The sequence below is a fragment of the Sapajus apella genome, unplaced genomic scaffold (genome assembly GCF_009761245.1).
Source record: "Sapajus apella isolate SASKATOON/1434 unplaced genomic scaffold, GSC_monkey_1.0 scaffold20, whole genome shotgun sequence".
Lineage (NCBI taxonomy): Eukaryota > Metazoa > Chordata > Mammalia > Primates > Cebidae > Sapajus > Sapajus apella.
In genome coordinates this window covers 7,065,153-7,086,040 of record NW_022436960.1, presented here as the reverse complement: position 1 = coordinate 7,086,040, position 20,888 = coordinate 7,065,153, and the positions used below count along the sequence as shown (strand labels likewise).

General features: G+C 40.1%; 1 protein-coding gene across 2 annotated transcripts in view; it reads left to right on the top strand.

The window, feature by feature from the left end:
- The window catches only part of GSKIP (GSK3B interacting protein), a 28,435-nt gene that overhangs the window by 229 nt on the left and 7,318 nt on the right, over nt 1-20,888 (top strand). Inside the window, exons 2-3 of one of the 2 annotated variants that reach the window (XM_032287488.1) lie at nt 17,562-17,662; nt 20,159-20,417. In XM_032287488.1, the coding sequence (XP_032143379.1) occupies nt 20,160-20,417 (258 nt within the window). In that variant the 5' untranslated portion in view covers nt 17,562-17,662; nt 20,159. The remainder of the gene's footprint in view (nt 1-17,561; nt 17,663-20,158; nt 20,418-20,888) is intronic. The other variant, XM_032287487.1, reaches the window with a different exon arrangement.

Sequence of the window (20,888 nt, the reverse complement as noted above, 5' to 3'; positions counted from 1 at the left end):
TGGGCCGAGAGGGGCGATAGTCTGCAGGGGCACCGCGCCCGGGTTAAGAGGGGTCTGGGGGGCCGGTCCGGCCGGCCTGCCTCTCCCGGCCCCGCTGAGACCCCGGCGCCCCGGAAACGCACACTTGGGGCGCCGCCGACTCCGCGGGGAGGACTTGAGCCCCTCTCGAGTATACCCGCCCGCCCCCGAGTATTGACCGGTGCCCATAGTCAGCAAGTTCTTCGTCCCCCGCCTCATGCAGGTATTGTTTCCGAGGCTTCCTCTTCGTCGCCGTTCGCCTGCGGTTTGCAGAGCGCTTCTCCCATACGCTCGCCTAATCCTGGGTGTGTCACACCAACGATCGGGAAACTTGGGTTTTGGAAGCATCTGTGGGCAAAACTGCATTCCTTGAGGAATGCTAAAGGCTCCTGACCTCGCGGAAACCCGGGTGAAGAACTTGGGCTGTTCTGGCATTCTGCGCAGTCGTATTTCTGCCTTTTGGGAGGCAACTCCTGCAGAGGCGGAGCCGGCTTTTAAGTTAGTCAACCTCGCAAGGCCTGGGTGCGGGTGGTCGGTGGCCCAGAAGCCAGATGTCCTGGGTTAGAATCCTGGCACTGACACCAGTTAGCCCAGCCACCTTGAGCCGGCCACTGCTTTCCCCGAGCCTACGTTGCCTCCTTTGCCGAGTGTGAACGGATTAAAATCTTATGTGCATGGATTTGTGATGAGTAGGGCACGAACCTGAGCAGACCTGAAACATACAGTTATTTAATCACAGTGAATTAAGACGATCAGTTTAAGGAGCGAAATATGTACTGTCTCGGTACCTTTCATGAATGCCTTGGAAATACAGCCCAAAATGTTGGTAGGTGGAGAAAGATCTGGTTGCTTTTTCCACAGCCACCTTTTCGGTTTAGAACCAGGGTGCTCTATATGCAGTTGCTTGGATTGTTGATTCCCCTCATTCTTTGTAGACTTATCCCGGTATTCTCAGTAACTTAGATTTCCTGGCTCTTCTTCATTCAGAAATATTTGTTTAGGTCCGTTAAATGAAAGGCACCACAGTTGATGTGAAAAGTGACGAGAATCAAGCAGAACCTTCAAGGAGTTTGTGTTATAAAGTTGAAGGTCGTTGTCCATGGTGGTGTCTGCATGTGGTCCCAGCTACTTTAGGGGCTGAGGCAGGAGGATCACTTGAGCCCAGGAGTTTAAGGCTGCCTGGGCCTTAATCATGCCACTGCACTCCAGCCTGTACTACAGAGGAAGACCCCGCCTCTTAATAAAGTGGAAGGTTTGTTCATTTATTCTGTAAATACTTACTGATTGCCTTCTATGTGCCAAGCACTGTTCTAGGTGTTGGCGATACAACAGTGAACAGATAAGACTCTTCCTTCCTGGAGCTTACATTTTATTGAAGGGAGGTGAAGCATACAATTTATTGACTTGAGTGACTAATATGCATTGTGGTGATAAGGGCTGTTGGAAAAGCGAAAGCAATGTAAAAATGGAGATGGGGAAGAGAGAAGGGACTTGCCATTTTTATATGAGATGGTAAGGGAAATTCTCTTATTCAAAAAGATTACATTTTAGCAGAAACTTGAGAGAAAGCTGGGAAGTGAGGCGCGTGTATACCTGGAAGAGTTGTTTTCCACGCATGGGGAACAGCAGGTGCAATGCCCTGTCACAGAATACTTAGTGAGTTTAAGGAACATCAGGAATGAGTGAAAGAAAGTAGAAGCTGAGTGGTTGGGGGTTAAGGGCTGGGGGTACAGAGGAAGCACATCATGTAGGGCCTTGTAGGCCATTATAAGAACTTTGGGGCCGGGCACGGTGGCTCACACCTGTATTCCCAGCGCTTTGGGAGGCCAAGACAGGTGGATCACTTGAGGTCATGAGTTCAAGACCAAACTGGCCAACATGATGAAACCCCGTCTCTACCAAAAATACATAAAAAATTAGGTGTCGACAGAGCGAGACTCGGTCTCAAAACAAAAAAGTTAGTCAGTGTCATGGCCTGTGCCTGTAATCCCAGCTACTTGGGAGACTGAGGCAGGAGAATCGCTTGAACCCAGGTGGCAGAGGTTGCAGTGAGCCGAGATCATACCACTGCATTCCAGCTTGGGCGACAGAGCAAGACTCTGTCTCAAAAAAAAAAAAAAAAAAAGGAATTTTGGCTTTTACTCTGGGTGAGATGGATTTGGGAGAGGAGTGACATAATATGGCCTTCAGTTTCTATGGGATCATGCTGACTGCTGTGTTAAGAATAGTCTGGTGTGGAGGTGGGAGGGCTAGAGTGAGAACAACAAAACCAGTTAGAAGGATATCGCGGTAATCCAAGGATTCCCAAAGTGGTAGCAGTGAAGAGGGTTAGTTAGAAGTAGTTGGGTTCTGGATATAGTTCGAAGATAAGGTATGTTTGCAAATAATAATTCTAATATTTGCCATAAAAGGAATATAAGCAAGGTGGTATAAAAAGCCAAAGGTGGGATCTTGTAAGAAATTAGACTTTGGAAGGTTTGAACTAGATTTCTGACAAATAGATATGATTTGGACTTCCTTCAGCAGCTATTAAATGAGTGGTTTTCTTTTCAATATAGGATTGCATTCAGGCTATCCATAGAATGCCTACAATTTCAAACATCAGAAAGGAAAATTAAAATGGAAGGTTTTGCAGTAACAAATATGCTCTATTCAGAGTATTGTGTGTTGGCTTGTAAACTTTATGATTTCTAGGAGAAATTCAGTATAAATGTTAAGGTTTATGACCTGTTATTATGATACCTTTGGCTAAAACGGGGTACAAACTCATCCCAAATCACAGTGCTGTTTTTGTGTTTTGTCAAAGAGAAAATACCTGTTACAAAATGTTAACACCTTGCATTAATTGAGGAAGATTGTTGGAAATAGATGCTCAGCGCTGCAAAGAAAAATTAGCACTGGGACAAAGGATCTTCCAGCAACGCAGTTTTTACTTCCTGGACTGCAGGAAGGGTACCCTCACTAGCCATCGTGCCGCAAGAGTACAACGAACAAAGGAAAACAGACACATTTGTCCCTTGCGCATTTGGGGTCGTCCTTACTGCTGCGTCTGATGTCTATTGGCTGGAGCCAGACCTCACAATCTAAACTAAAACCCGATTGACTAACAACTTAAAACTTTTTTGAACAGGTAAAAGCAGTGGAGAGCTGAGACATGCCTGTGAGCACGTTCAGCACAAATATCTTGGTTAAAGTACAAGAACATAGAATGTACTACATGCCTATAAGCATGGCATGAGGACAGCTACGTAGGACAGGGCTTAACAAAGTTATTAGCACACTTATAATTTAACAAGAAAGGAAGCTTTAAAAAGGAACTTTTCTATTTCCCACAAAGATGAAAATAATTACCCTAGCCAGGTGTGGTGACATGCCCCTGTAATCCCAGCGCTTTGGAAGGCCAAGGCGGGAGGATCACCTGAGACCAGGATTTTGGGATCAGCCTGGGTGCCAGAGCAAGACCTTATTTCAAAAAATACAAATAAATTTTAAAAAAAGAAAATAATTACCCAACCGAATATTGTCAGCCTATTAAGAATTATATAAAAGTTTGAAGTGACAGGTGAGACACTGTATACCAGAGGCTAAATAGGTCATGTCAAAATAATCATCCTTCAGAGAAATCTGTTAACATGGGAAATGAAAGAAAAGCCAAGGAGATGTATTTGACCTTTTTTAATGACTTGCACCTGAGATAACAGGAATATGCTATCAGGGCTCCATGCCTCACAGCTCTTGGAGGAATTGTACAACACAGCAGCAGCCACCCCCCTACATAGTGTGAACAGCACCTAACTTGGAGCCACATGGCTTGAGTTTCAGGGCCAGGCTTTCTTCTTGAAAGATAGTGTTGAATACTTTTAATATAATAGATTACATTTCTTGAGCTATTGGCCCAGCACAATTCTAAGCACTTTTCATATTCACTCATTTGGTTCTCTAAATATCACTTACCATCATTTTAAAGGGAAGAAATATGTAGCTGAGAAAGATTAAAACATCTTTTCTCAAGTCACAGAGTAAATTAAGTGGCGGAGCTAAGATTCTAGCCCCGTCAGCCAGCTTAAGAGCCTGTTGACCATCACACCTTACTGGCCACTTCTTGTTCACATTGAGAGGATTTTCCAGGTTGTAGTGTGTGATACAATTAAGATAATCATGAATAAGATATTGTATCCTGCCCTCAGCTGACTGTTACAATGTCAACTGAAAGGTCAGACTTTCAGAGTGAAAATTTGCAATCTCTGCACTGCTCTTGAAATCTTTCTGGCACTGTCCTTTGGTCAGGCTACATATATATGACTGTCTTTCTGTGCCCATTTTTTTGTCATCAAGGACAAAGCTCTTTGATGCTCTGAACTCGTAATGAAACAAAATAGTCTAATAAATTAAGAGTAAAGAATAAAGAATTTAGTAATCAGTGTCATAATAGCCAGTTTTATGAATTCTCCAAAAATACGAACACCACCCAAAAATTATGCCAACAGATGGAGAAAAGAGCTGGTTCTTAAATAATTTATGTATGATGTTTTAAGCAGGCAATACAATCTACCAGAATAAATAATAGCAATTGTAAGGTATTTCAATTTTTGTCTCTTTACTAGAAACAGATATTACCATTTGGAGCTTAAAGAGAAAGCAGTGAGGTTTTTAATGTCTCTTTAGATATTGATTTATGTTTGTTAGAATGTACTTTAAATAAAGTGCCAAATAATACTTATTTTGTACAGTATTATATAGAAATGAGAAACTGTAATATCTGGATTTTTTTTTTCAACATTCAGTTTTTAAGGGTCTTTTACTAGAGTCTCATTTATAGTTTCTGGTTTTGAAGGAAAGGCTTACAGGGTTGTATTGCTACTCGCCCCACCACCCCTCACCTTTTTTTTTGACACAGAGTCTCACTTTGTCACCCAGGCTGGAGTGCAGTGGCACGATTGCTCACTGTAGCCTCAACCTCCCAGGTTCAAGTGATCTTCCTACCTCAGCCCCCAAGTAGCTAGGACTACAGGCTGGTGCCACTATGCCCAGCTAATTTTTATGTTTTTTTGTAGAGACAGAGTTTCACCATGTTGCCCAGGCAGGTCTCAAACTCCTGGACTCAAACAATCCACCCGCCTTGGCCTCCTAAAGTGCTGGGATTACAGGCATGAGCCAGGGCACCCAGCCAGTGTTTCTGCTTATTTACAGTTTTTAAAACTCAAATTAACACTGTATTTCTTCATCCTGAGTTCCCTCGTTAATCAACAAAAGCACTGCTATGGTTTGGGTTTGTTCTGCCCCACCAAGCCTCATGTTGAAATTTGATCCCCAGTGTTAGAGGTGGATCCTGGTGGGAGGTGTTTGGATCCTGGTGGTGGATCCCTCGTGAATGGCCCAGTGCCCTTCACCTGAGAGCCAGTGAGCTCTCACTCTTAATTCACTGAGAATTGGTTGTTAAAAAGAACCTGGCACCTCCTCACTTTCTCTTTCTCTCTCTCTCCCTCCCTCTCCCCCTCCCTTCCTCCCTCCCTTCTTCCTTACTTCACCATGGGATCTGCGGATGCTGGCTCCCCTTCTGTCTTGAGTGGAAGCACCTAAGGCAGAAAATTGGTATTTAGAGTGGGATGTTGATATAAAGAGACTTGAAAATGCGAAAGCAGCTTTGGAACTCGGTAGTGGGCAGAGGTTGAAAGAGCTTGAAGGGCTCAGAAAACAGGAAGATAAAAGAATGTTTGGAATGTATTAGAGATTGGTTAAATGATTGTGACCAAAGTGCTGATAGAAATATAGACAGTAAAGGCCATGCTGAGGAGAGCTAAGATGGAAATGAGGATCTTATTGAGAACTGGCGCAAAGGTCACCATTGTTACACTGTAGCAAAGAACTTGGCTGCATTACCTCCATGCCCTAGGGCTTTGTGGAAGGCCCAACTTGAGTTATGACCTAAAGTATCTAGTATAAGAAATGTCTAAGGAGCAAAGGGTTCAAGAAATGGCATGGCTGCTTTTAACAGCTCACAATCAAATACGGAAGGAAAGGAAGCAGAGCATAAAAATATGGAAATACTTGCAGCCTGGCCTTGTGTTAAAGAAGGAAAGAGCATTTTCAGAAGAATCTAGTTATAGTTCAGATAAAAGGGAGCCAGGTGCTAATAGCCAAGGCAGTGGGGAAAAGTCCCTCAAGGCACTTCAGAAATCTCCTACGCTGTCCCTCTCATCACAAGTCCAGAAGCCTAGAAGACCAAGAATGGTTTCTATGGTCAAAGCCTTGGGCACAACTGTTCTGTGCCACCTTGGAATGTGCTCCTGCAACCTGGCTGCTCCAGCTCCAGCTCTGTTTCAGAGGGCTCCAGGTACTGCTCAGGCTGCAAGCTGTCGCCTTTGCAGCTTCTGTGTGTTGCAGGACACAGAATGCAAGATTGGCAGAGGCTTGGCAGCTCCCACCTAGATTTTAGAGGGTGTATCAGAAGGTCTAGGTGTCACAGAAATATTCTGCTAGGACAGTGCCAAGCAGAACTGTGGTGTTGGAGCCCTGATGGAAAATCTCCACTGGAGTGTTAACTAGTAGAGCTATGGGAACAAGGTTGCCATGGCGACCACAGAATTGCAGAGCCACTGGCAGCGTGCACCTTCATCCTGGAAAAGCCACAGGCATTTGACCCAACTCCTGAGAGCAGCCACATGAGCTGCACCCAGGAGAGCCATGGGGATGGGACTGCCCAGTGCCTTGGGAGCCCACCCCTCACACCACTGTGCCCAGGACTCAGGACATGCTCAAAGGAGATTTGGGAACTTTAAGGTTAATGTCTGCCCTGATGGGTTTCAGAATCTCATGGGGCCTCTTACCCTTCTCTTGGCCAATTTCTTCCTTTGGAAAACAGCATTTATCCAATGACTGTTCCATCATTGTATCTTGGAAGTAAATAACTTGGTTTTTTATTTTACAGGCTTATAGCTGTAAGGAAGTTGCCTTGAGTCTCAGATGAGACTTTGGACTTTTAAGTTGGTGCTGGAACAAAACAAGACTTGGGGACTATTGGGATGGAATAATTGTACTTTGAATGTGAGAAGGACATCAGATTTGAGTAGCGAGGAGTGGAAGGCCATGGTTTGGATAGGGTTTGTTTGGCCCCACCAAGTCTCTTGTCAAAATTTGATCCACATTGTTGGAGATGGGGCCTAGTGAGAGGTGTTTGGATCAGGGGGTGGGAGCAGGGCGGGGAGGGGCCAGTTAGAGGGGCGAGAGGTAGGGATCCCTCATGAATGGCTCAGTGTCTTTCTCCCAAGAATGAGTGAGTTTTCACTCAGTTTCTGACAGAACCGGTTGTTGAAAAGAGCCTGGCTCTCCTCCTCTATATCTGTCTGTCTGTCTATCTGTCTGTCTAATGTATCTATCTAATCTATCTCTCCTCTCTATCTACCTACCTAGTACCTGGCTCTCCTCCTCTCTATCTATCTTTTATCTATCTACCTACCTACCTGTCTATCTGTCTCCCCCACCCCCACCCTCTCTCACTGTGTGATCTTCACACACTGGCTCCTCTTCCACCACGAGTGGAGGCAGCTGGAGGCCGTTGCAGATTCTCGCACTGCTTCACGTACAGCCTGTAGAACCATGAGCCAAATAAACCTCTTTTCTTTATAAATGACTCTGCCTCGGGTACTTCTTTATAGCAATACAAACAGACTAAGATAAGCACAATACAATTCTGTTGTCTAGATTTATAATTACTAAATTATATATCTCTCTGTCCTTGCTGAAAATGGGGTGCAGAGTAATTTTATAAACAGGTGTATACATGGGAAAATAGCCATTCTTACTGAATTACAAACACTTTATATTTGTGATACTATACGTGATTGTGAATTAAAATTTTGTTTCAAAATAAATATGTCTGTAAGCTATTGAAAACAGATTAAATGTTATGTATTACAGAAAACAAAGATTAAATTGGGTTTTAGCTTTGCCTAAATTCTTAATGTTGCTGATAATAATTAATAAACATATTCATCTTTCCTTTCAAAACAGTTGTTGGAAATGCAGATAAATTCAGAACTCTTACTTTATCTGTAACTGATGCTACCAGTTATTTTAAGTGTCGGAATAATAACCTGGCTTCTCTAGGATTTCTGCTTCCTACACTTTATACTCTCCAAAATACTGCAATTTTTAAATTGTTTTTTTCTTGTTGAAAACATAGTACATTTCCTTTTCACCATAGGAAAATTAGAATATTTAAAAATTTAAACTATCAATTTTTTTTTTTTTGAGACAGAGTCTTACTCTGTCACCCAGACTGGAATGCAGTGGTGCGATCTCAGCTCACTGCAGCCTCTGCCTCCCAGGTTCAAGAGATTCTCCCACCTCAGCCACCTTAGTAACTGGGATTACAGGCATGTGCCACCACACCTGGCTAATTTTGTGTATTTTTAGTGGAGATGGGGTTTCGCCATGTCGGCCACACTGGTCTTGAACTCCTGACCTCAAGTGATTCGCCTGCCTCAGCCTCCCAAAGTGTTGGGATTATAGGCATGAGCCACCACACCCAGCCAAAACTATCAATAATTATTTTTTAACAGAGAGCGGTAGCATAACTGAAATGGAAAGAGTTGCAAAAACTTAGAGAAAGCCTAACCTCAGCCCTTACCTTGTGCCCTTTTACCAGCTCCTGCCTCTGCTTGTTAACTTCAGACTGCCAGACACAGTGCCTGAAATTTTCACCTTGTTGAATTAATTTCTTGGGTTAGGGCTATACTTCTCAAGCTGATTTTTCATGCAAATATTCCTCATTCAAACATACCTTTTAGATTTAGAGGCAAAGGAAACTATAGACGTGTAGGGGTATAACCAAAAGAGGATGTGGCTTGAGACATCCAAACATTTGTGTAATTTGTATTTAAAATTCTAGGCAGCTTTGTAATATTTCCTGATATTGATATAGTAACAATGATGTGTATTTTCCAAGAACATCTGCCATGTTTGTCCTGCATCTTTGTATACTCTTTGTCACAGAGCTGAGTATCATACTTGAGAAGCAGAGAGTTAGAATTTTTTTCTGTATTTTATTCATTTAGAAAATATTCAGTGAAGTTCTGCTTTATGCCAGACACTGTGCTGGAACACGCTCCCATTTTCATGGGTTTGTGGTAATACAGACGCAACAATTATTTGCCATGAGGCTTAAGTACAGCAGTACCAAAGTAGAGATACTATTCAGGGAGATATACTGATGGACCATCTTGAGATCAGATACAGAATCCTGAAATAGGTTTGTCTGAGCTGAATTTTAGAGGATTATAAGTCTTCAAAGTATTTTGTTAAAATACATTTTTAAGTTAAAAACATATGGTGAGCCTGTGACAAAAATGTATTTAATAATGAAGTTAACAACAAGATGGTAAAAGCTGGTTCAGAGTAGTATAGAAGAGACCAAAGTCAATGAAAGAGAAACCGATGAAATACGCTTGCAAAGTTAGCTCAGAACTGATTATTGGGACTTCCATTTACATGGCCAAGATAGACTAAAAAGGACCCTCTCACCTTAATTTCAAAAAAAAGAAGAAATGGGTAAAATATATGAAACAGTGGTTTCAAGACTTTTGAGCATCAGGTAATGGGTAGTAATCCCTGATAAGCAACATACAAATATGGTGAGCCTGTTGCCCCAGTGTATTGCCTAGAGAGTCTCCAGGCATGGCCCTGGAAAGAAAAACCCAAGTAAAGCCTGATGGCCTCCCTGAATTGAGGACATGGAGCTAGAACCCCAAGAAGGTCAAGGCAGCTAGGACAGAGTACTAGAAAGTAAATAGCTTCACTTCACAGAAAGCAAGGACTCTGAAGATGTACAAAGGGTCTCCCTTCAGCCCACAGCTGAATACTGATTGATGGCTGTGAGTTCACTGCCCTAGGCTGGGGAAAGAACTACCAAAAAGAATTAGAGGAGGGGCCAGGTGCGTTGGCTCACGCCTGTAATCCAAACACTTTGGGAGGCCTATGTGGGTGGGTCACTTAAAGTCAGGAGTTTGAAACCAGCCTGACCAACATGGTGAAAACCCGTCTCTACTAAAAATACAAAAATTAGCCGCACATGGTGGCAGCCACGTGTAACCCCAGCTACTCAGGAGGCTGAGGCAGGAGAATTACATGAACCCAGGAGACGAGATTGCAGTGAGCTGAGATCGCACCACTACTCCAGCCTGGATAACAGAGCGAGACTCTGTCTCAAAAAAAAAAAAAAAAAAAAATTAGAGCATACTGACTTTGAGACTTTCTCAAGCAGAGGTGATAAGAAAATTATACATCACATTTCTTTGGAGAGTAAATTGCTAGATTTTCATCTTTATTGGATAATATCAAATCATTTCCGAAAGTGTTGTGCCAGTTTACACTCCCACTCACAGTGTCTAAATGTTCTCTGTTCTGCATCTTCAATAATACTTGATTCAGAAAATTTTTTATGCATGGACTCAAAAAGAAAAATGTTTTACTGATCTGCAAGATGTTAAATGTTACCTCATTTTAATTATTTCTGTGATTTCTAACTGAATATATTTTCATGCGTTTAATAATCGTAACTTCTTCCATGAAGAAAAAAAAAAAAAAGTAAGAATTAAAGGAAACAATATTCTGAGCTAAACCAGGACCAGGGATAATTCCCATTCTTACCGTACAGAATGGAAACCCTCCTAATTCATAGGACATTGGGTAAAGTACTCAAAGTTTTTGACTCTGTAATGGGACAAAATTAACTAGAGATGGCCAGGCGCGATGGCTCACGCCTGTAATCCCAGCACTTTGGGAGGCCGAGACGGGTGGATCACGAGGTCAAGAGATCGAGACCATCCTGGTCAACATAGTGAAACCCCGTCTCTACTAAAAATACAAAAAATCAGCTGGACATGGTGGCGCATGCCTGTAATCCCAGCTACTCAGGAGGCTGAGGCAGGAGAATTACCTGAACCCAGGAGGCGGAGGTTGTGGTGATCCGAGATCGCGCCATTGCACTCCAGCCTGGGCAAACAAGAGCGAAACTCCGTCTCAAAAAAAAAAAAAATTAACTAGAGATTAAATGCAGCTCTTGTACCGCCTAAAAGCAAGACCTAGAAGGATCAAGCTGTTTCCAGATAACTACCTCCCAGGACAATGCTCGGTAATATTTATTACTTGTTAAACTTTTTCTCACCATCTGTCTAACAAAATGAATTTAATAATATTTAAAATAATGTAAAAGCATCCGGCTCCAAATTCACAATATCTGCATCCAGTGAGAAGTAACCAGGCATGCAAACCAGCAGAATGTAACCTATAATTGAGAAGATAAATCCATTCATTGAGACTAACTCAGAAATAAAACTTGAAATTAGTAGGCAGGACATTATAACAGTTAGTACAGCTGTATTTTATATGTTCAAAATGCTACAAAAAAGATTGAGCAAATTGAGGAAAGACATGGAAAATATGTTTAAAAGATTAAAAGACGGCCGGGCACGGTGGCTCACGCCTGTAATCCCAGCACTTTGGGAGGCCAAGGCGGGTGGATCACGAGGTCAAGAGATCGAGACCATCCTGGTCAACATGGTGAAACCCCGTCTCTACTAAAAATACAAAAAATCAGCTGGGCGTGGTGGTGTGTGCCTGTAATCCCAGCTACTCAGGAGGTTGAGGCAGGAGAATTGCCTGAACCCAGGAGGCGGAGGCTGCGGTGAGCTGAGATTGTGCCATTGCACTCCAGCCTGGGTAACAAGAGTGAAACTCCATCTCAAAAAAAAAAAAAAAAAGATTAAAAGACACAGATCTGAAGAAAAGATTTGTAAACTTGAAGACATATCATTAGAAACAATCCAAAATCAAACAGTGAAAAAAATAAATACAACAGTGGGGAATAGGACACCTTCACTTGGACTAATATACATAAGATTAAAGTCCCCAAAGAGAGTAGGGACACATAAATGTTTGAAGAAATAATGGCCAGAAATTTTACAAATTTGTTGAAAAGTATAAACCTACAGATTCCAGAATCCCAATGAAACCTAAGGAAAAGGAGCATGAAAAATCTACACCAAGAGGAACAAAGATAACAGTGACATCAAATGTCTCGTTGGAAACAATACAAGCAAGATGATAGTCTAGAAACATCTTTTTATTTATTTTTTTATTTTAGAGACACAGGCTTTTACGCTTTTGCCCACACTGGTCATGAACTGAGTTCAAGCAGTCCTTCCATCTTAGACTCCCAAATAGCTAGGACTACAGGTGCATGCCACTGTACCCAAAAAATATATTTAAACATATTTAAAGAAACATATTTAAACATATTGAAAGAAAAAAATAACCATCAACCTATAATTCTCTACCCAGCAAAAATATCTTTTAGCTATGAAGGTGCAAGGGAGACTAGTTCAGACATAACAAAAAATGAAAGGATTCGTCAACTGCAGACCTACACTATAGGAAATGTTGTAAGAAGTTATTCAGGCAGAAGGAAAATGATACAGATCATATATGTAGATATAGATCAGTACAAACGAAGGAGCACCGAAAATGGTAATTATATGGTTACATATGAAATACTTATTACCTAAATCTCTCTGAAAAATAATTGACTGTTTAAAGCAAAAATAATATATCATGAAGTTTATAATTTATGTAGAAGTAAAATATATGATAAAAATAGCAAAATCTCTTGTAAAGTTTGTATACATGAAGTAGTATAATATTAATTGTAAGTGTACTGTGATAAAGATGTATACTATAAGCTTTAAAGCAACCACCAAAAACATACAACAAAAAATATAATTAATAAGAACCAAAAGATATAAAGAATCCTAAAAAGTGGTCAGTTCAAAAGCAAGGAGGAAAATAAGGGAAAGGGAGTAAAGTACAGATGAGACTAAAAGAAAACAAGTAGCAAGATAGCAAATTCAAACTCGGCTATATCAATAATTACAGTAATCGACTTAAATGTAAGCGGTCTAAACACCCTTAGTCCATTTCGTGCTAGGCAGTTTACATGCTTCTCTTAACAGAGAAGCTTATAACAGAGTACCTGAAACTTGATAATTTATGAAGAAAAGAAATTTATTTCTTATAGTAATAGAGGCTGAGAAGTCCAAGGTAGAGGTGCCGCATCTGGAGAGGGCCTTCTCACTGGTGGGGACTGCAGAGTCCTGAGGTGGCACAGGGCACCACATGGTGAGGGAGACTGAATGTGCTGTCTCAGTTCTTTCCCCCTCATCTTACCACTTGCGAGTTCTACTTGCATGATAACCCATTAAACCATTAGTCCATGAATGGATTAATCCACTCTTCGGGTAGAGCGCTCATGACCCAGTCACCTCCTAAGGCTTCACTTCTTGCTGCTGCCACGTTGCATTAGAAATTAAATTTCAACATGAGTTTTGGAGGGGGCAAATATTCATACCATAGCACACCCCAGTTAAAAGATAGAGGTTGCCAGGTGCATAAAAAAGCAGGACCACCCTGCATACTGCCAATAAGCAACCCATATTAAATAAAAAGATATTTGTATTTGCATTCCCAAGACCTTAAGACAGCCTATTATATCAAAATCAAATTCCTCTCTAGGTGTCAGCACACTGTCAAATTGGGCTATCCCTGCCTATCCTTGTATTTAACCAGGCTAGTTTCTGCCACACCCTGTGCCGACCTTTGCTTATGCTTTGTTCCCTATGCAAAATCCTTCACAATTCTCAAGACCTTTTTGCTTGTTTATAACTCTTTATTCATGCTCATTCTAGACCAGTTTTGACTGACCTGGACCCTTTGTCAAGCCCCATCTTTACTGTTCTAAGAGAATGTTATAGCTCTTAGAGCAGTAAAGAATTTTCTGCCCATTTACCTTATTTTGTAGATGAGAACTTCGTAAGACCAATGAGATTATGTGGCCAACTCAGATTCATACAAGTTTAGTGATAGAACCAAGTAATAGGACCAAGACATATTATTTTCTAGAATTATCTGCCGCTCACAATTAAGTACATTTTGGGGAAATAATTATGATGTGTTTCTATGGCATTAATATTTGTATACATATTTCATTTCATGTGCATGTCTTATTTCCCAAATTAGACTGCAAGCCACCTGTAGACATCTTTTATTAGTATTCTAGTGCTTTGCTGTTTACAATAGCAAAGGCTTGGAACCAACCCAAATGCCCATCAGTGATAGACTAGATAAAGAAAATGTGGCACATATACACCATGGAATGCTATGCAGCCATAAAAAAGGATGAGTTTATGTCCTTTGCCGGGACATGGATGAAGCTGAAAACCATCATTCTCAGCAAACTGACACAAGAACAGAAAACCAAACACTGTATGTTCTCACCCACAAGTGGGTGTTGAACAATGAGAACACACGGACACAGGGAGGGGAACATCGCACACTGGGGGCCTGTTGTGGGTGGGGAGGCTAGGGGAAGGATAGCAGGGGGTAGGGAGATTCGGGAAGGATAACATTAGGAGAAATACCTAATGTGGATGAAGTGGGGATGGAAGCAGCAAACCACCATGGCATGTGCATACCTATGTAACAGACTCGCTCAATCTGCACATGTACCCCAGAACTTAAAGTATAATTTTTAAAAAAGTATTCTATTGTTTAAAAAAATGCTGGATATGTAGGTACAGAGTAGATTATGATATTTGATTAATAAACTTAGAATCCAAATAGATAAGATTATAAAACATAGGATAATAATTCATTAGTTTTTACTATTTGAAAAAGTAATGATTGATTCCTTTACATACAGTAGTTAGGATTCAGTTGTATCTCAATTTCCAAATTTTGCTACTCATATATAAAGTTTGATTCAGTGCCTTTACATCTGCTGAGATTTTTCAACCTTAGTCTAAACTCTGCTTATGATCATATCATCTGCAAGATTTCACAGAGGTCTAGACCTGTGCCATCTGATACAGTGGCCACTAGCTATTTAAATGAACCAAAATTAAATAAATTTTAAAATTCAATTTCTCCATCACAGTAGCCGAACTTTAGATGGTTAGTAGCTACTGTATTGGAGGGCAACAATAAACAACATTTACATCATCACAGAAAGTTCTATTCATCTAGAATTTCTTATGTGATGATAAATTGTTTTGTGTACAGAAAGGGAAACCAAAGATTTTTACAGGATTCACATTGATGAGTCAACCCTTCTGGTAACCTGATGGCAGTTCTGAAGTGTCAATAGCAATTCTAGTGTTTGTTCCTTCGCCGAAATGGGCATGTATTTCCTCATCCTCAATGGTACGGGCTTCTAGTCAGGTGCACAGATAATCCTTTGAGCAGAAAATATATCTATATTCCATCTTTACCTTCTGTTTAAATGTATATTTATATGTCTTAAATACTTTAATTGTGGTAGAGTATGTCTATAAATGCTTATAATAAGGTGTGTCTGTTCAAAATATTTTGACCTATTGGGGTACATAATCCAAAATGTATTAGCTGCTTCTCAAATGTCTGTCAACATAGCAACCTAGCTGCTCACTGCTCTGCCTCTGTAACTTCTATCATCGCCAGCTAACTGACTTCATGGTTTTTGGCTCTTTTCAAACTCCTTGAGAGAGAATCTGATTAGGCCACCATCCAGAATCAAGTAGTTGGACAAAGCTGTTGACTTAGAACATAAATAAACCCCTTGCCAACCTTGAGATGGTGCTTTTAATTGAAATACCCATCCCCAGCACATTTTGCTATGATGATGCTGGAATTAAAATACAAAGCATGAGTCCTATGATGCAGAAACCTTTCCAGAGAAGGCAGTGGGCTTGTCAAGTACTCTGGGCCTCCTTTTAAGAGAAGCAGGTAAACTGCCTAGCACCTTATGTTGCCCGTCAAATGTGTTTATTGAAAATAAACTATGGCCAAGCACAGTGCCTCACACCTGTAATCCCAGCATTTTGGGAGACCAAGGTGGAAGGATTGCTGGAGCCCAGGAGTGCAAGACTAGCCTGGGTAACATAGGAAGACCCTGTCTCTAAAAAAAAGTAGAATTACCCGGGCATGATGGCACCCATTGTAGTCCCAACTACTTGGGAGGCTGAGGTGGGAGGATCATTTGAGCCCAGGATTGTGCCACTGCTCTATGGCCTGGTGACAGCAAGATCCTGTCTCATTCAATTATAAATAAATACTTTTTCTTGTGCCACTGTACTGTGGCCTAGGCAACAGTAAGATCTTATCTCATAAATAAATAACTTTAGAAAAAAGGAAGGGCAGAAAAACAAGTCGTTGAATGTTTTTATGTGTGTTAGAGTTTGAGGAAGTCACCATAAGCTAAGGAATTCAGATGGCCTCTGGAAGTTGGAAAAGGCAAGGAAACGGATTCCTTCCTGAAGCCTCTAGAAGGAATACAGACCTGCTGGCATGTTGCTTTTAGACTTCTCATCTCCAGAACTGTAAGAGAATAAATGTGTGCTATTTTAAGCCACTAATTTGATAATTTGTTATGGGAGCAATAGGAAACTAATTGATATCCAGATTCTACAAAGCTTTTATTAAGTCCTTTCTACATGACAGGCACAAAAATATTCATCATCATCATCTGAGGTCCATTTTCTAAACCTTTTTGCCTGGGGCTGTTGTAGAGTTAAATCAATCACTGCCTTTCATTATGAGTAGACTCCTAAATGCAGTAGAATGCTTTCTGTTGCCTGTAAGATAATGGGAATTTGTTGGCTCCAATAACTGAGAAATGCAAAGGCTGGGAAAGCAGAATGGGCTCTGGCTAAATTTTCTGTAAATCTCTTGAGTCTGCTGTTTTTCTGTTGTCAGCATCATGCTTGGGCCAGTGGCCCCATCTCAACATGGCTGACATGGCTGCCTGGAACAGCTGGGACTGTGTGCTGTGACTGAACTATTCTTGATTAAAGTGACCAGGAAGGCCAGACATGGTGGCTCATGCCTGTAATCCCAGCACTTTGGGAGGCCAAGGGGGGCAGATTGCTTGAGGTCAGGAGTTTGGGACGAGCCTGGCCAACATGGTAAAACCCCATCTCAGCTAAAAATACAAAAATTAGCTAGGCCTGTAATCCCAGCTACTCGGGAGGCTGAGGCTGGAGAACCGCTTGAACCCATGAGGTGGAGGTTGCAGTGAGCTGAGATCACGTCACTGCACTCCAGCCTGGGCAAGAGAGTAAGACACCATCTCAAAAAAATAAAGTAACAGGAAGAATTTCATATATTAATTAGCTTGGAACAGTTTGTATCTGGAGGTTGGAGTTAATCTCAGCCAAATTTCTTGGTTACTTTTCTTAGTACAGGAAGGGGGCATTATAGTTGCCCTTGGAAAATATGTGTGGTATTAGGCAGGGAAAAGGATATTGGCAAATAATCCAGAATCTGTTTCAACCAACAAAAAAAGAAGTTGTAATCATACCTTAAAATAATAGCTAAAAATTTTATTTATATAATGCACCATTATTTTAATTTACATATATTATCAAAAGTTCTGAATTTTATGTTATTCAGAGACATTTCAAGGAAAGTGTCATAAAAGTTCAGTCTTAGGAAAGGTGTCTTCCTCTTCTTTGCAGCTTGGTGCTGATTATTACAACTGTTTGGTGACCTACTTCACTGGCCTGTGAGGATTTTTTCCATTCAACTACTGGATTCTTGATCTTTCTGCATCATTAAGGTCCTAATTGCAATGAATTAGACTCTTGCAAAAAAAAAAAAAAGCTTTGTAAATGTAAAACTTTCTCATACAAACATTCTTTTATGTAATGATCATTATTTCTGACATCTCTAATTGAAGTACTTGACAACTTTAGCAAAATTAAGATGTTTGATATTCATGGTGTCAAGATTTATAGCACACAGTCATTTCTAAATCTTCAAAACTATGTAAAAAAGAAAGGGCTCATTTTGTATATATAAAACCAAATATCTTGAGCAGTATATTGATTATTTTTAGAATAAGGTAAAATTTGGAAAACCAAATGTTTTTTCCTGTATAATAAGTCAATTTCAGCTTTCAATTACCCAACAGATTGCTCCAGCAATAATTGGTAATTTTATAATTAACTTCTGTTGTTTGTAGCGAGGGACTAATTTTGTAAAGTGCTGTGAGAGACAAGATTAAGAATCTTTAAAATGTATCATTAATCAAACTAGGATTGGAGGAATACATTATACATTTGCTATGTAATTTTTTGAAATAGCTTTATGTATGTTATTATAAATTGCCTTCAGCAAGTAGTTTTGACTTTTATAATGTGCAAATGACATTTAGCTGATTTTTGCTGATAACTTAGGGCAGTGGCTGCACCGCAGAATCACTCAAGCTCTGAAAAAAATAACGGGTCTTCCAGAGATTTTGATTTTGCTTTTCTGCAGTGAGGAAAATGTATCTATAATTTTAGAAGCTCTTGCAGATGATTCTAATGACTAGCTTAAAGGATTTCGAATGTCACTACCTTAAAGGATTTTTAATATTACACAAATAGGGCATGAGTTAGTAACTTGGAAATAGCAACGAACAGTGTCATATACCAAATCAATAGTTTAAATTAAATGCTTATAAATGTTGTCCGTATGGTCAGAAAAAAATTGAGACTCCTTCTAAAAATGCATTTAAGGGTCAGATGTGGTGGCAGGAGCCTGTAGTCCCAACTACTCAGGCAGCTGAGGTAGCAGGATGGCTTGAGCACAGGAGTGCTAGGCTTTAGTGCACAAAGATGACATCTGTGAATAACCACTGCCCTCTAGCCTGGGCAACATGGTGAGACCTTGTCTCTTAAAATACAGTGAGTTTATTACTGGTCTAATCTAACTCCAGTGTGGTGAGGGGGTCAGACTAGTCCTTGACCACGGTGCTCAAGTAGATAGGAAATGAATGTTGATTGAATATGCGAAAGAATGAAGAGTTATGTTTCATTCACAATGGCAGATGCTTCATCCATATTAGAGAAATAAAACCTTACTTTTAAAACCTGCCAAGTAAAAAGAAAGCGCAATAGCTCACAATAGCTTGTTCTGTAAAGCTCTTTTTACATTCCAGAGCACTTTCACATTCATTAACTTTTCTCATTCATACATTTCAAATTGTAAGAATACAATTGCCTAAGAATACACACAGCCAGGAAGATCCTTTTTAACCCCAGTCACAGAAGAAAAGCTAAAACTACGTAGCAGCCTGGCAGTAATATTGGATCAAGTCAGCATGAGAAATTAGAAATAATATTTTTTAAAATATAACATTTGGGTCAGTTCAAATTAGTGGTGAAAAGATGAGTTATTCAGTAAATGGTGTTGGGACAGTTGGCTATCCATCTGGAAAATAAAGTTATGCAAAATAAATTCCAGATGGATCAAAGAGTTAAATGCAGATAGAATGAGAATTTAGAAGGCAATTTAGGGGATTTTTAAAATGTAATCATGGGATGGGGAAGGCCTAGAGCAAAGGCCAAAAGTCATAAAAGGAACTACTGAGAGGTAGTATACTGTGGTAGGTAAAGGCTTGCACTCTGATTTCATACAATTTAGATTCATTTCCATTTTTGCTTTTTAAACTGTATGATCTTAGAACCAAAAATGTCCTATAAACATCCAAAAAGATGTTTACTCAAGGAAATACTTATTAAAACAGTGAGCTATCATTCTTTTCCTCTTAAATTGGCAAAAATTTAAAAGAATTGGAAAGAGGTGAAAAAGACTACAGTCCCTCATATTCTGTTAGTGAAGTGTAAGTCATACATTCTTTTTTGAAGGGTAAATTGGCAGTATCTATTCAAAGTTAAAATAAGTACGTCCTTTGACTCAGCAATTTTGGTTCTAAATATCTTTCCTAGAGAAATAATTATATATTTATTTTCAAAAATATGTACTAGGATTGTTACTGCGGCATTATTCAGTATAGCTTAAATAAACCATAACGTTCTAAATGCTTATCAGTATGGAAATTGACCTTTTGGGGGTAAGTGAAGAAGGGAGATCCTTTTTTTAAAAATCTATAGGAGGTCTGTGATTTTACTGTGAGAAACCACTAGAAATGTTTTTAGATAGTATTTTGCTAAAAATCATTAGCTAGTGTATTGTGCTAAGTGGCAGTTTTAAGGCATAGCTAATTTTAATCAAATGTAATATTTTGAATGTCTTTTATAAACAAATTTTATAACTGCTTTTTTTACAGAATGGAAACAGATTGTAATCCCATGGAGCTAAGCAGTATGGCAGGATTTGAAGAAGGTTCAGAGCTCAATGGTTTTGAAGGAACTGACATGAAAGACATGAGGCTAGAAGCTGAAGCAGTTGTAAATGATGTTCTCTTTGCTGTTAACAACATGTTTGTCTCGAAAAGCCTGCGCTGTGCAGATGATGTGGCCTATATCAACGTGGAAACAAAGGAGAGAAACAGATACTGCCTAGAGCTCACTGAAGCGGGGCTTAAGGTAACTCACTTTTCTTTTTAGAAAAAAAAATTATGTCTTTACCACTTTATTAAAAAGAGGGGTGAGTGGGGAGGGGAAGAGTGTTAACTAGGAACTGGGTATTCAGTAGCTTCCAAAATTTTTTTAAGGAAAACTTTCTACCTAGAAATTTTTATTAATTTCAAAGTCTTTTGATCAATATGGAGAAACTGAATTTTTTTGAAAAATATTTGATTTGCAGGGTGTGACTTTGTTTTAATCATGACCCTCAAAACTAATTTATTTCTCATCTATAGCTAAATGTGTTCACCAAAATTATATATACATTCTCTGCATTGATGGGTTTTGCAGTCATTGTGTTGAAAAGATCTTTGTCAACCTCTTAGAAATGTCTCTTCTGTTAAAATAACATACTTGGGCCGGGCGCGGTGGCTCACGCCTGTAATCCCAGCACTTTGGGAGGCCGAGGCGGGTGGATCACAAGGTCAAGAG